The following is a 12,752-nucleotide window of genomic DNA, read 5'->3' on the forward strand; positions in this document are numbered from 1 at the left end:
CCATTTGTTGTTTGACTGGTGCTCTTTTAATGATGTCATCTTGTTGTACCCCTTCTGCAATGGTTCAATGGCACATCTGACCGACCGCGATCATTTTGCATAATCGTGAGAATTGTTCCCGTTCATTTGTATAAAAACAGCTGGATGAATCTAACAGAAATGTCATATTTCCATCATGACTTCCACGTCGTTTTCCACCATTTGTTGTTTGACTGGTGCTCTTTTAATGACATTATCTTGGCACATGAGAGGAGAATTAGTACCAACAACTAAAATTTCATAATCGTGACAGCCCTACTGCTGAGGCAGGGGAGGAGGAGCTGGTGGATGGAGTCACAGGGGAAGGTGTCAGGACTGTCTCATTGTCTTTCAAACCAACAATAATACTCATTCAGATCATTGGTGAGGCACAAGTCATTAGTCGAGTGGGGGATTTTTGGTTTGTAGTTGGTCATCTGTATGAGGCCCTTCCAGACAGAGGCTGAGTTGTTTTCTGTGAACTGCTGTTGAGGTTTCTCAGAGTACAGCTGTTCAACATCTCTTACCGCCTTGCTAAACCTGTATTTAGACTCTTTAAACCAGACCTTGTCCCCACTCTCAAACACTTCCTCCTTTTCCAACCTTAGCTGGAACAACCCAAAGGTACCCAAAACAACACAGTACAGATACCCAAAGCAACCCAAAAGTACCCAAAAGATTCCAGTATGGGTGCCCAAAACATCCCAGTACAGCAATAAAAAAAAATTTTTTTTTAAAAAGATTACAAAAAATGTTCCTGTTACCGTGTAGTAGCGGTGTACCACTGCAAGAACAAAGCACTTACCACGGTCAACCATAAGTGGGTTGCACAACATTACACGTGTTTCTCCAGTCAGTCCGTGAATAGCGTGTTAATAGTCTAATCACCTCACTGTTAAAGAAAAAAAAAACCCAAGTTAACCAATACAATGCAAACAATGCATTTTTGAGTTTATTTTATTTAAACCTTTCTGGCTTTGCTACACACCTAGTACGATTATTTTAATTGCTGGACTGCAATAGGGAAAACATCTTGATTTATAGCTGATTTGCATTACAGCAATTCAAGATTCATAGACTTTCATAACCCACAATAGCCACTGTCTACACTGTCGCTGCTACTGTCATGATACACACCAGACGAGCCTTACATACACACACACACAGACTGAGCCCAGCTGTCTGTGACTACTTTCTACAAAACAACGAACACCAAAGAACATTCTCAAAAATGTGGGGTTTTTTTTACATTCCACTGATGGCTTGTCCTAAACGAAAATACAAAGAGCATGACAAAATTCCTTTCCCGAATGAATTGCCTGAAAATTCCACAGCAACCATTATCTTGAAAGTGATATCAGTAATAACCTGCTAAGATTGCTGTGTTGCAGTAGAGTACTCTACTATATCCATCCATCCATTATCCAAGCCGCTTATCCTTAGTAGGGTCGCGGGATGCTGGAGCCTATCCCAGCAGTCACTGGGTGGCAGGCGGGGAGACACCCTGGACAGGCTGCCAGGCCATCACAGGGCCCCAGGTTTTTTGGGTATCTGTATTGGCATGTTTTGAGTACTTTTGGGTTGTTTTAGGTATCTGCACTGGGATGTTTTGGGTAGTTTGGGTATCTGGTCAACCTCACAGGTCATCTCCACCCACCATCTCGCCTTACACTGTAATAATATTGGTTACAGTAATACTGTATCTGATGATGCAATTTTGCCCATAAAACCGCGGCAGATTTGAAATTTGCTCTCACTCACTGTGGACTGTGCACCCACAAGCAGAAGAACAACAAAAACAAAGGATGACAGGTCTTCACATTACCGCTGGCCACGTTTTTTTTAAAGATAACCTTGTCTTGTTCATCTGCTAATCAGCTAATATAACCAGTTTTCCTGCAAGCCACGCAGTCTACACAGAAAGGAAATGCAAGTGGATCCCTTTTTCTTAAATGTCGATGCTATCACAATGAAGACTCTCAGCTCATCAGACGATGGACGGAGCAATGAGTATTTTCAGGTGACGAGCTGCCGGAGGAAAAGAAACTGTTTTGTGTGACCCCGCGCTTTGACACCGGACAACAAACGATGCACCTCTTATCCCCACAGAAGAGCGATCTCAAATAAGGCTGGTTTAAGGGTACAGTTTGTCTGAATGTTGTAGTTGTAATATTTAGTCTTAGTGTTTTAGTGGTACAGTTAGTTTTAGCTGTTGGTCTAATTATCTCAATTGAGAAAAGTGTTGTTAGTTGAAATAATCTATGATCTAGATACACACTCTGTTTCACAAAGTAAGTGTTAAATAGGCAGATCGTTAATTTTCTCCTTTAATTTTTTGTTTGTTTGAATTATCCCTTGTTACTTGGAAAAGGTACCATAGTTTGATTTCATTCACTATTCAGTTGCGCACACTGATCCACATAGTTTGCGAGATGAACCGTCTTCTTTCTTTTGTTCACTTGCTACTTTGATTTTTGTTTCTTTGTTTGCAGCATTTCAGATAGTTTGCACACTGCTCTCTCTCTCTCTCTCTCTCTCTCTCTCTCTCTCTCTCTCACTGACTCTCTTTTGCCTCAATCTTACCACACTCCTTACCTGCGCGGCCACACGCAGTCTCTCTCTCACAAACACCGCCTTCTTTCGGTATGCATTAGTGTGCATACATCTCCACTCACACACACACACACACACACACACACACACACACACACACACACACACACACACACACACACGCACGCACTTCCTCGCTGTGGGCAATAACGCACGTGTGCGTGCACACACACATACACACACCTATACACACATGCACTCCCACGTGCACTCCTTTCAGTGCCGACTCACACTCATGCCCTCTCCTTAAAATACACCACATTCTTACAAATATTCACCCCTACACAGTTTCCTTATTGCACAGGCTTGCTACCTAATATCACCCTTTGTGCCTTGATCATCACATTGCTGCTCAATTATTGATTGTAACTGATTTGTATTAGTTGATTTTCTTTTTGTTGACTGTTTAAAGCAGCCTTGTTAAAATGATGGTGTGTGGTGACTGTTCCACAGTTACAGATAGGCTGTCTCTACTATAGAGATGTGTCCGTGAGTTCGCAGCTTCTTTCGTCTAGGATTGCTTTAGACGTGATGGGCACTCCAGATAGCCTTAGGCCCAGGCCTGACAGCAGACCTGCTACTGTTGGCACCAGCTTAGTGTTGTCAGCAGATGTGGCGGAATTTGTCTGTTTACCCGTGTGGGAAGGGTCGCAAGAGCAAGCCACTGATCGTGTGGCCTGGTCTAGTCATCTCTCCCAACTGCAAACCAGTTTTTGCCCCTCACCAGCCCTTTAGGTAGTCCTACCTGCCAGCGTGCCTCTCTTGCTCCTGTCGATAGAGTAAAGCAATGCACGCTAGTGATTGAAGACTCCGTTACCACAATACCACAATATCAGATTAGCTTCACCAGCCTTGGTTCATTGTTTGCCGGGGGCCAGAGTCTCCAACATAGAGGACCATCTTAGGGTGCTGGAACCCACTACTTTCAGCAACATTGTTATTCATGTCGGCACCAATAATGCTAGGATGAAGCAATTAGAGATCATAAGAGCCAGCCTAGTCAGGACACTTCAGTTGGCCAGAAAGATGTGTCAGCACCGATTAACTGTCTCTGGTCCCTTACCAGTGAGGGGTAATGATGAGACGTACAGTAGGCTCACCTCAATGAACCGCTGGCTGGCTCATTACTGTAATGAGCAATGATTAGGTTTTGTTTATAACTGGCCTTCTTTCTGGGGCTGCCCTTACCTCCTGAAAGTAGACAGCATTCACCCTACTGGGGACGGCACCGCTCTTTTGTCTAGCAATATAGCTAGCTGCCTACATTTATTTTGACAGTAGGGACTTATCATTCAGCAGGTTGCAGGTCATTAGACCATGATAGGTTTAAACCTAGTGCGGATATGGAGTCAACTAGTTTAGTTAATATGTTTAGTCAGGGAATATCTCATAGCATAGCTCATAAGACTGACAGCCTGGTCTATAACATTGAGACCGTCTCCCTTCCCTGCTGTATTGCTCCCAAGCTCTCCTCTCATTAATGGCGAAATCACAATAATCTAACAATCATTCCTACCACTAGTGGTGGTGAAATGTGCAACAAAGTACCTAATAAACTACAGAACCAAAAATCTAATGTTATCAAAAGTGTGACCATATAGCATCCAAAGCGTAGGTCTTCAAAATTGACAACTAATAATCCAAGGTGTCTAATTCCAATTAACATCATCTATTGGTAGCTCTAAAGTTCTGCCTACTACTGATCACTTCAACAAGACACTTAAATTTGGTTTCATAAATATCAGATCCCTTTCTACCAAAGCCTTACTAATAGATTATCTGATTCTTGAAAATAGTTTTGATATGATTGAGTTATGTGAAACATGGCTGAAATCAAATGTTTTCCTTCTCTTAAATGGGGAAGGAAAACATAGCAACTACAACCAGCTGTTTTTCCTCCAACTCTGGGTGGAAACATGAAATATGGTTTATCGTGTTTGTTGTGTTCCTAAAATATTTTATTTTAGTTAGACACAACTTACATACAGTGTGGCTCTGGTCCAGGTCCCTTTTCCTTTCAACTTCATAGAAGCCAAAATGCTTCCATACGCTGGCTTTTAAGCCTGAGGGTGCCGATCGGATTGTGTCCAACTTCGGCTTCTCACGCTCAGCCATCCTCACCAAAACTGAAGTAGCCTAGCTTAGAAGGTAAACACGACGCACATGTTTTACGTCCGTTACATTTCACCATCCAGTTGGTTCAGCGGCAGTCGTAAGGAGCGTACAGCTCATTCAAGAATTGAGCTGTAAATTTCTGATTACTGGGTTTTCTGCATTGAGACATTTTATGAGAGAATCTCGATGCATCTAAGAATCAAATTTTTCCCCCTATTATTGACGATTGCAAACTGTTGTCTTGTCTCATATGTCTTTTCTCTCTCTGAATGATGTCTTCTCCTTTCTCTTTTTCTGTGAATGGTGTGATGTGAGTCTTCCCTGTGTGCATGTGTAGTCTGTCCTCCTCCCAGGTCTTCATGGTGATGGTGGTCGCCACCTGGACACTACTTGGCATCCCCCTCATAACATTTTTTTAATATAACTTTAATCCATATATTATTTTTTTATTCTGTTTCAATGTTATATCCTTCTCTCACTACGATGTGTGCCTAATGTTTTTTTTTTTTTTTTTCTCTGTATGTGTAGTCTGTCCTTTTGTCAGGTCTACATAGTGATGGTGGTGCCATGGCTCAGGTCCTAGGCTGTTCCAGTGGCATCTGGACACTGCTTGGCATCCTCCTCATCATATTCTTTATCCATCCATCCATTATCCTGCTTATACTGCTCTCAGGGTCATGGGGATGCTGGAGCCTATCTCAGCAGTCATGGGCGGCAGGCCAGGGAGACACCCTGGACAGGCCGCCAGGCCATCACAGGGCCGACACAAACACACACGCACATTCACACCTAGGGACAATTAAGTACGGCATATTCTTTATATATCTTATAAATCCATATAATTTTGTTATCCTATTTCAATGTTATACTCTGTAAATAAATTGTGTAAACACAACATCCATTGCACGTCTGTCTGTCTTGGGAGAGATCCCTCCTCTGTTGCTCTCCCTGAGGTTTCTTCCTATTTTTGCTTCCTGTTAAAGTTTTTTTTTTTTTTTTAGGGAGTTGTTCCTTATCTGATGTGAGGGTCTAAGGACAGGATGCTGTGTTGCTGCAAAGCCCACTGAGGCAAATTTGTAATTTGCGATAACGGGCTATACAAATAAAACTGACTTCTAATACATTGTTTTCATTGAAGTATGTCATTGTCCTGTCTGTTTTGTGATAATATTCATTGAGGCCATCCTCTGTCAAGTGAAGCACTCCAAAGGGCGCAACCTTATCCCATCAATTTTAGTAGTTTAATTATAAAATATTTAACACCAAAATTAATGGTTAATAATCTTATGAGACTGATTTTATGAGATTGATTTAATGAGATGGATTTAATTATTCCATCAATTTTAGTATTTTAATTATAAAATATTAAACACCAAAATTAATGGTTAATACATTTATGAGACTGCCTTTATGAGACTAATTCCATAACCCTGTTGCACCCACACTGTACTGGCATGCTTTGGGTACTTTTGGGTTGTTTTGGGTATCTGTACTCAAGGAGCACTCAAGGATTTGCGTACTCGAGCAGTTGCATCAACTCTCGAGTTTCCAATTTAACGTCAAGTATTCGTTAATCGAGTGATGCTAGATCTCGCGTGGCATGTACACTCAATTTCCAGTTCTCACACACTCAGTTTGGTGAACAAGAGGAAGGATAGCGATGGCAGCAGAAAAGGATTAATCAAGCCACTATCTAAACCCAATAAAAACACTTATTGGCTGAACTTTCTATCTTTGGCTACTGTAGAATATAACAATAACGTTAAAATATCATCAGTATCATCCATACTTCATCATTGGTATGGTAAGACCAAATGTTATCTTAATATCATATCATTAATTTTATGCTTTGCTTTGTGCCAACCCCATCATAGCTGCATATTCTTTTAATTGATGCAAGACACCTCCTGCATGAAGTCCACCCCACAGCTCAGGAAAGGTGTACTCAAGTTATACAACTTATGTACTCACTCAGCCTCTAGTACTGGCATGTTTTGGGTACTTTTTGGATGTTCTGGGTATCTGTACGGGTATGTTTTGGGTACTTTTGTGTATCTGCACGGGTATGTTTTGGGTACTTTTGGGTATCTGCACAGGTATGTTTTGGGCATCTGTACTGTGTTGTTTTGGGTACTTTTGGGATGTTTTGGTTTGTTTGGGGTGATTAGTATGACCCAGTGAGATGATTTATGGTAAACCTAAATGATTTTAGGTTAATACTGGGTTGCATATTCTTTAAATTAACTGCATTAAATGTCTGGCTAATCAACAACTTGTGATTCTCTATGTAGTCCTTTTAAAAACTGGATAAAATGGGTGACTGGATTTTTGCAACAATTTTTCTGTATCACATCCCAAAATGGGGCGGCACAGTGGTTAGCACGGTCGTCTCACAGCAAGAAGGTTCTAGGTTTGAGCCCTTGGGTAGTCCGATCTTGGTGGGTCATCCCAGGTCGTCCTCTGTGTGGAGTTTGCATTTTTTATTATTAATATATTTATTTCTAGTTTCCCCCCTTATCCCACCCGATTAACCCAATGGCATATGGCCGGAACTCTTGTCGAATAACTCCCCTGGCTCACGTTTCCACAGGAAGGAGATAGTCATTACACCAGCTTCCTTTAAACTCATGTCGGCTGCTCTCGCTATTTTACACGCTGAAGCCTCGCATGGATTGCATTACCTTCAGGCCGCGAAGGAGGTGTACGGAGAATGCTTTCAGTTGCTTGGCTGCAGGCGCCCAGGTGGGCCAGAGGGGTCGCTGGAGAACAACGAGCCCCCGAACACTACACCGATCTACACCCACTATACCTCGGGTAAGGGTGGCCTAATGAATGCCTTACCCCGTAGACGCTCTGGCTGTGACCGGTTATGGCGAGAGTTTGCATTTTCTCCCTGTGTCTGCGTGGGTTTCCTCTGGGGGCTCCGGTTTCCTTCCACAGTCCAAAGACATGTAAGTCAGGCAAATCGGCCACACTAAATTGTCCCTAGTTATGATTGTGTATGTGTGATGTGTGTGTGTATGTGTGTGTGGGGGGGGGGCTGTGATGACCTGGCAGCCAGTCCAGGGTGTCTCCCTGCCTGCCGCCCAATGACTGCTGGGACAGGCTCCAGCATCCCTGCAACCCTGAGAGCAGGGTAAGCGATTCAGATAATGGATGGATGGACATCCCAGAATGAGTTAGTGACTGACTTTAGTCAAATATTAATCTTATGATCCAAATTAAGAAAAGTAAAAAATGTCCCACTTTTCCCTCCAACTCAAATAATGTAAAAGTTTGGGTTGCAATTTGACCTTTGGTATTCAAACCTTGACCTCTCCGTCCTGTCAGCATCAGTTTTACCTACCAAAATGCTTAACCGGTGAGGGAAACAGGAGCGAGGCAAAATACATTGCTTAAAGCCATGAGTGGACATTTGAAGTCGCTGATGCAACAGAGTAAGCTCTACTGGAGGGGGATGCATTTTTCTGATGGCCTTACTAAGCATCCTTTTCTATTTAACAGCCCCATTTAATTAAATTGCATTCAACTGTACAATGGCTCAAACAGTTATTGATCTACTGAGCTCGCCTTCTTGCTCTGAGATTATTTCAGAGGAGGAGAAAAAAAAAACGATGCCTGAATTTGGTTGCAGAATTAATAAAAAGAAATAAAGGTTTGTCTACAAATCTGTGAGCAGACTATAATTAGCATCAGGCATGTCCACTGGACTGTAAGAGCTCCATTAGAAGAATTATCTTGTTCCAAATGGCTCTAACCTGCCCATGAACTTACCCTGAGAAGATCTTATAAGAATCCCTATGCTATAACTAAATACAATTCACTTAATTGGGTTTCCACAGGATATTGATTTGCAATCCATTCCCTGGGTGTGGTGCTTTCCACTTACAGGACCAAAAGACAAGTCTACATATGAAGGTAATAGTCCAAGGTATTCATGTCACTGGAGTAAAAGGATTTGGAATTTCTATGTTTCCAGGTATTAGCCGCTACAAAGAAATGGAAGGCATACTTTTATTATACCCCATTAAAGGAAAATAAAATGGTTAAAGATTAAGAGAAATTATAAATGCTGCATAATACAAACAACAGTAATAGTAATAATAGTAAAATTGTCCTGTATCTAGAACTTGTAATAACATATATCTCAAAATGCTAACTGAAAAGTAAACATACATCCCTTAGGGAGCAAAACAGAACTTTCTCTAACTTCTGTCATCTGATTGAAATCAAGAGAGTGAGCATTAAACAGAGACAAAATGAGCAAGAAAGACAGAAAAAGAGAAAGGTATTCCCCTGGTTCTTCTGCAACAGCTGCTGCTGCCGTGCTCTGCGCCTAAGTGGATCCTACACATAGACTCCTATGAGGCACACAGGTACCAGAACGTGAGGATTCACGCTAATAGGCTTGCAGGCAAAACAGCAAGGAGCATGCTCCCTTGCAGTAACAACGCTATATTAGCATTAGCTTAGCTTCTCATTAGGATTAGCTTAGCTCCTCATTGAATGACTGGAGGCAGAGTTAGTCATGGTGAGGTGAACAAGCCGATCCAACATCTACAAAGGAAAGCTCAGAGGGACAAACAGTCACCATTTATGCTGTGCACCAATGGCTGCTGTTTAATCAGAAGATGTTTTTTGTTTCTCACTTCTCAAGAAAGACAGATGAAAGCCTATTCAGAGCCAAATAAAAAGGAGTATTACAATAGCTTGGCTCAGGTTTTTCAATTAGAGGATTTATGCCAGACATCTCCCTCAATGCATGGAAAAGAGGTGTGTCAATACAGTGGCCCACCTCAAGACACCGTACGGCCAAAATAATATCTGAGTGACATGACCCTTTGGTTGACTGACAAATCTGGATTCCTAAATGGGGTAACATAAGTCAATTAAATTTACCAATAGTGTACAAAATGTGGTCTCTCATCTCAACTAAAAGTCAAGCTGTCAAAAATGAGTTTGCTATTTTAGACAGTATTTTGAACACTATAATGTTATTGACTTATTAGCCGCTATTAAATGTTAATAAATCTTACATAGAGACTGTTAAAATAGGTTTGGGTTCTTCTTAACCTTTAAACTTACTCTGTGGAAATGACAATCTAATATGAAAATTGTTTTTCAAAATAAATTACGAATTAATATACAACTTTTTGCCATCTACAAAATGATCACTGTTTAATACTGTAGGTTGGTGGGTCGTGTTCACTAGAAAATTTTGATTTCTGTTATATTGGGTTTAACGTTTTTCTTGAAACACTAATTATTGAAGCAGTCGTTTCGACCTTTTTTGAATACACATTTTGAAGTAATTCATCAGCTGACAAAATTTTCTTTGTCAATTTTGCTTTGTCAAATTTGCAAGTAATTTATTAGGATAAAGACTTTTAATTGGCATACTTTATAATTCAGGTACTGAGGAAGAATTTGGTGACAAAATTTAACCGGTGATTCTAGGGAAATCCACTTACCTCTGTGCAAAGAAGGTTCAGGGCAGTGAAGTCCCATTTCTTTGCATGGGCAGTGTTGTATCTCAGTATTGCATCCTGTATGTGGAGTATACAATTTTTTTTATTCAAAGCAAGGTATTTTTGTTAGTAACAAGATCACATTTCAGGTAATTATTTAAAGTCTTGATGAAAACAACTAAATAATTAAATAAGGAATTGGGACACCGTCATACTAAAACCAGGTTTTGCATAGTTGCTGAAAACACTGCCATCTTGTGGTTATTTATGGAATCCATTTTTGATATCTAATTTTTCTGGTCTCCTTTACTGACCAGCAAAAAGAATGCACAAAGAGAAGATGAACTCCCATAACAAGGACATACTTTCATGAATTAGTGATGGTTTAATATGATCTTGCTTTATCGTTAGACCAAGCCAAGCTCAGCCTAATTTAATCCAGCTCAGTTGTCTTACTGTCACATCCAGAGAACTTTTTAACTCTCCTTCCAAAGCTGTGCGGATCAGTTCCCATCGACTCTGGACACCACCTCCATCCTGCGAACACAAGAATTGTTAGCTTGAAAATTCATCAGTAATCCCAGCTGTCAGCATGGATGAATAGGTGTTTCCACTGACAAAACAGATGAGCTTATCTCAACCATTTAATTGTCTAGAATACCTCACTCTCTATGGGAAAGAGGTTCTTCTCAGAGCAGGGCATCTTTACAGATATGTCATCCCAGGCATCCTTGAACTTGGTAGGGTATGGGACAGGGAGCTCTCCCTCCCTTAGGAGGTCTGTCTGTAATAGGGAGACGATGGCAAAGAAAAATGAGGGGGACTGTTAAAGTTCCCTCGATTACAGAACTGGGGTTACTTAGACTTGCTTCTCTTTGCCTACTTACATATCATATGTTGCGATAGCTGTCTTTTAATAACCCCTGGGCGATCTATCTGGGTACATACTACATTACATATGGCATGCTCTTTTTATTTGAAATGTAATGAAATTTCACATGTACCCATTACTGAAGGGGAAGCTGTAAACGCACAGACATCAATTGCTTTTTTGTTTTTAAATGTCAAACCAATAATTTGTATACTAGCTTGTTTCACCTTTGGAAGCTGACTTTACAATCAAAAATAGATGTGCTTTTTCATTTCCAGACATAACCATCTTATATTAGTTACTCAGTATCAAATATCTATTTCCGCAATGTAAGATTAGATTGGGAGAGCAGAGCTAAAGTGAAATGTGAAAGGGTGTTGCAGCACTGAGTGTTCCTGTGGGACTGGTAGTGAAGGAAAATGGTTAATAGTAGCTCTACTGACATGAGACCCTAAGGGGTTGGAAGAGGACTTCACTCTTTCCAGCTGAGTTTTCTTTTTCCTTATTTTCTGTCTACATTTAAACAGACAGGGACACTGACCATCACATACCCCACATTCGCTCTCTTTTACTAATCCCCCATTTCTTTATTCTTTTGATGAAAACACAAAATTCATCTTTCTCTCTAACATTGTGACTTTTTTTCTGACAGGAACAACCTACATTTTATGACATGTACTAAAGATTTTAATAAATGGTAGGTGAACCTACCCTGACTGTGACAGTGTGATTATGCACTGACTTCAGACGAGTAAGAGGAGGAGCACAATGGGGCATTCTATTCAGTTCATCAATGGACGTCCCCAACCACCTTCTGTCCATGTCATCCAATAAGAATTGAACACTAGGAAAAGACAAAACTTAATCAGCGCATCAGACCAGAACGGATGGGCATGGTGAACATGGTGGAACTGGGGATTACACACCACAAGCTTAGCCAACTTTAGCTAGCCTTATGAAAAATATAATGTTTGCAATTAATATGGTACGGAATGGTGTGCACTAGCTTAAAAGATACCTCACTACTGTAGTCCCTACATGGCCGCCACTAGCACTTGTACCAGGTGATCCACAGCACTTGGATTTCCCACCATCCTCTGTTACCATGGTTGCTGACTTGTCTTTGGCCACATTTCCAAAATCAGAATGCTTTGCAAACCGCTGGGAATCCATAGCTGAAATCATTGTGGAGTCATCTTGAACCCTTTCCACATAGTTGACCGGCAGGAATTTATCAACAGGGCTGTCCGGACTCAGCATCTCCACATCACTTGGGGTACCCACAGCTTTATTAGGGCTACTGCCAGGAACAAGGATGAGCATGCGACTGGAAGAGTGTGAAGCTGCACAGGTTGTTTTGACGGGATGGGGATCAGGTGAGTTGGGCCGCTTCAGTTTCTGTCCATTGGAACAATGAATTTGAGCTTTCATGTTTCTGCCAGCGAAGCCAGACTTGTCCTGTACATCTGCACTCAGACAGTCTATGGTGTTCTGAGGTGCCCGGTTATTTTCAGTGTTCTCCATTACAATGCAATCATTTGGCTTTTCAACTGTTTTGGGTCGATCAAACAAGTCATCTGTTCCTTCTGTAAGGTTTGCTCTTAGCATATCATTCTTGGCACCTTCTGGCTTGACTTCAGCAGTCACAGCGCTATGGAAGACCAAGA

At 41.2% G+C, this 12,752-nt stretch overlaps 1 protein-coding gene across 2 annotated transcripts in view; it reads right to left on the minus strand.

Annotated features, from left to right (window-relative positions):
- parga (poly (ADP-ribose) glycohydrolase a) overlaps window positions 1–12,752 on the minus strand; it is a 51,365-nt gene that overhangs the window by 37,415 nt on the left and 1,198 nt on the right. For both annotated transcript variants that reach the window (XM_056291658.1, XM_056291657.1), the window contains 5 exons: window positions 12,104–12,736; window positions 11,797–11,929; window positions 10,876–10,998; window positions 10,671–10,751; window positions 10,218–10,292 (listed from right to left, as the gene is read on the minus strand). In XM_056291658.1, coding sequence (XP_056147633.1) covers window positions 10,218–10,292; window positions 10,671–10,751; window positions 10,876–10,998; window positions 11,797–11,929; window positions 12,104–12,693 — 1,002 coding nt within the window. In that variant the 5' untranslated portion in view covers window positions 12,694–12,736. The remainder of the gene's footprint in view (window positions 1–10,217; window positions 10,293–10,670; window positions 10,752–10,875; window positions 10,999–11,796; window positions 11,930–12,103; window positions 12,737–12,752) is intronic.

This window comes from Lampris incognitus, chromosome 13 (genome assembly GCF_029633865.1).
Source record: "Lampris incognitus isolate fLamInc1 chromosome 13, fLamInc1.hap2, whole genome shotgun sequence".
Classification (NCBI taxonomy): domain Eukaryota; kingdom Metazoa; phylum Chordata; class Actinopteri; order Lampriformes; family Lampridae; genus Lampris; species Lampris incognitus.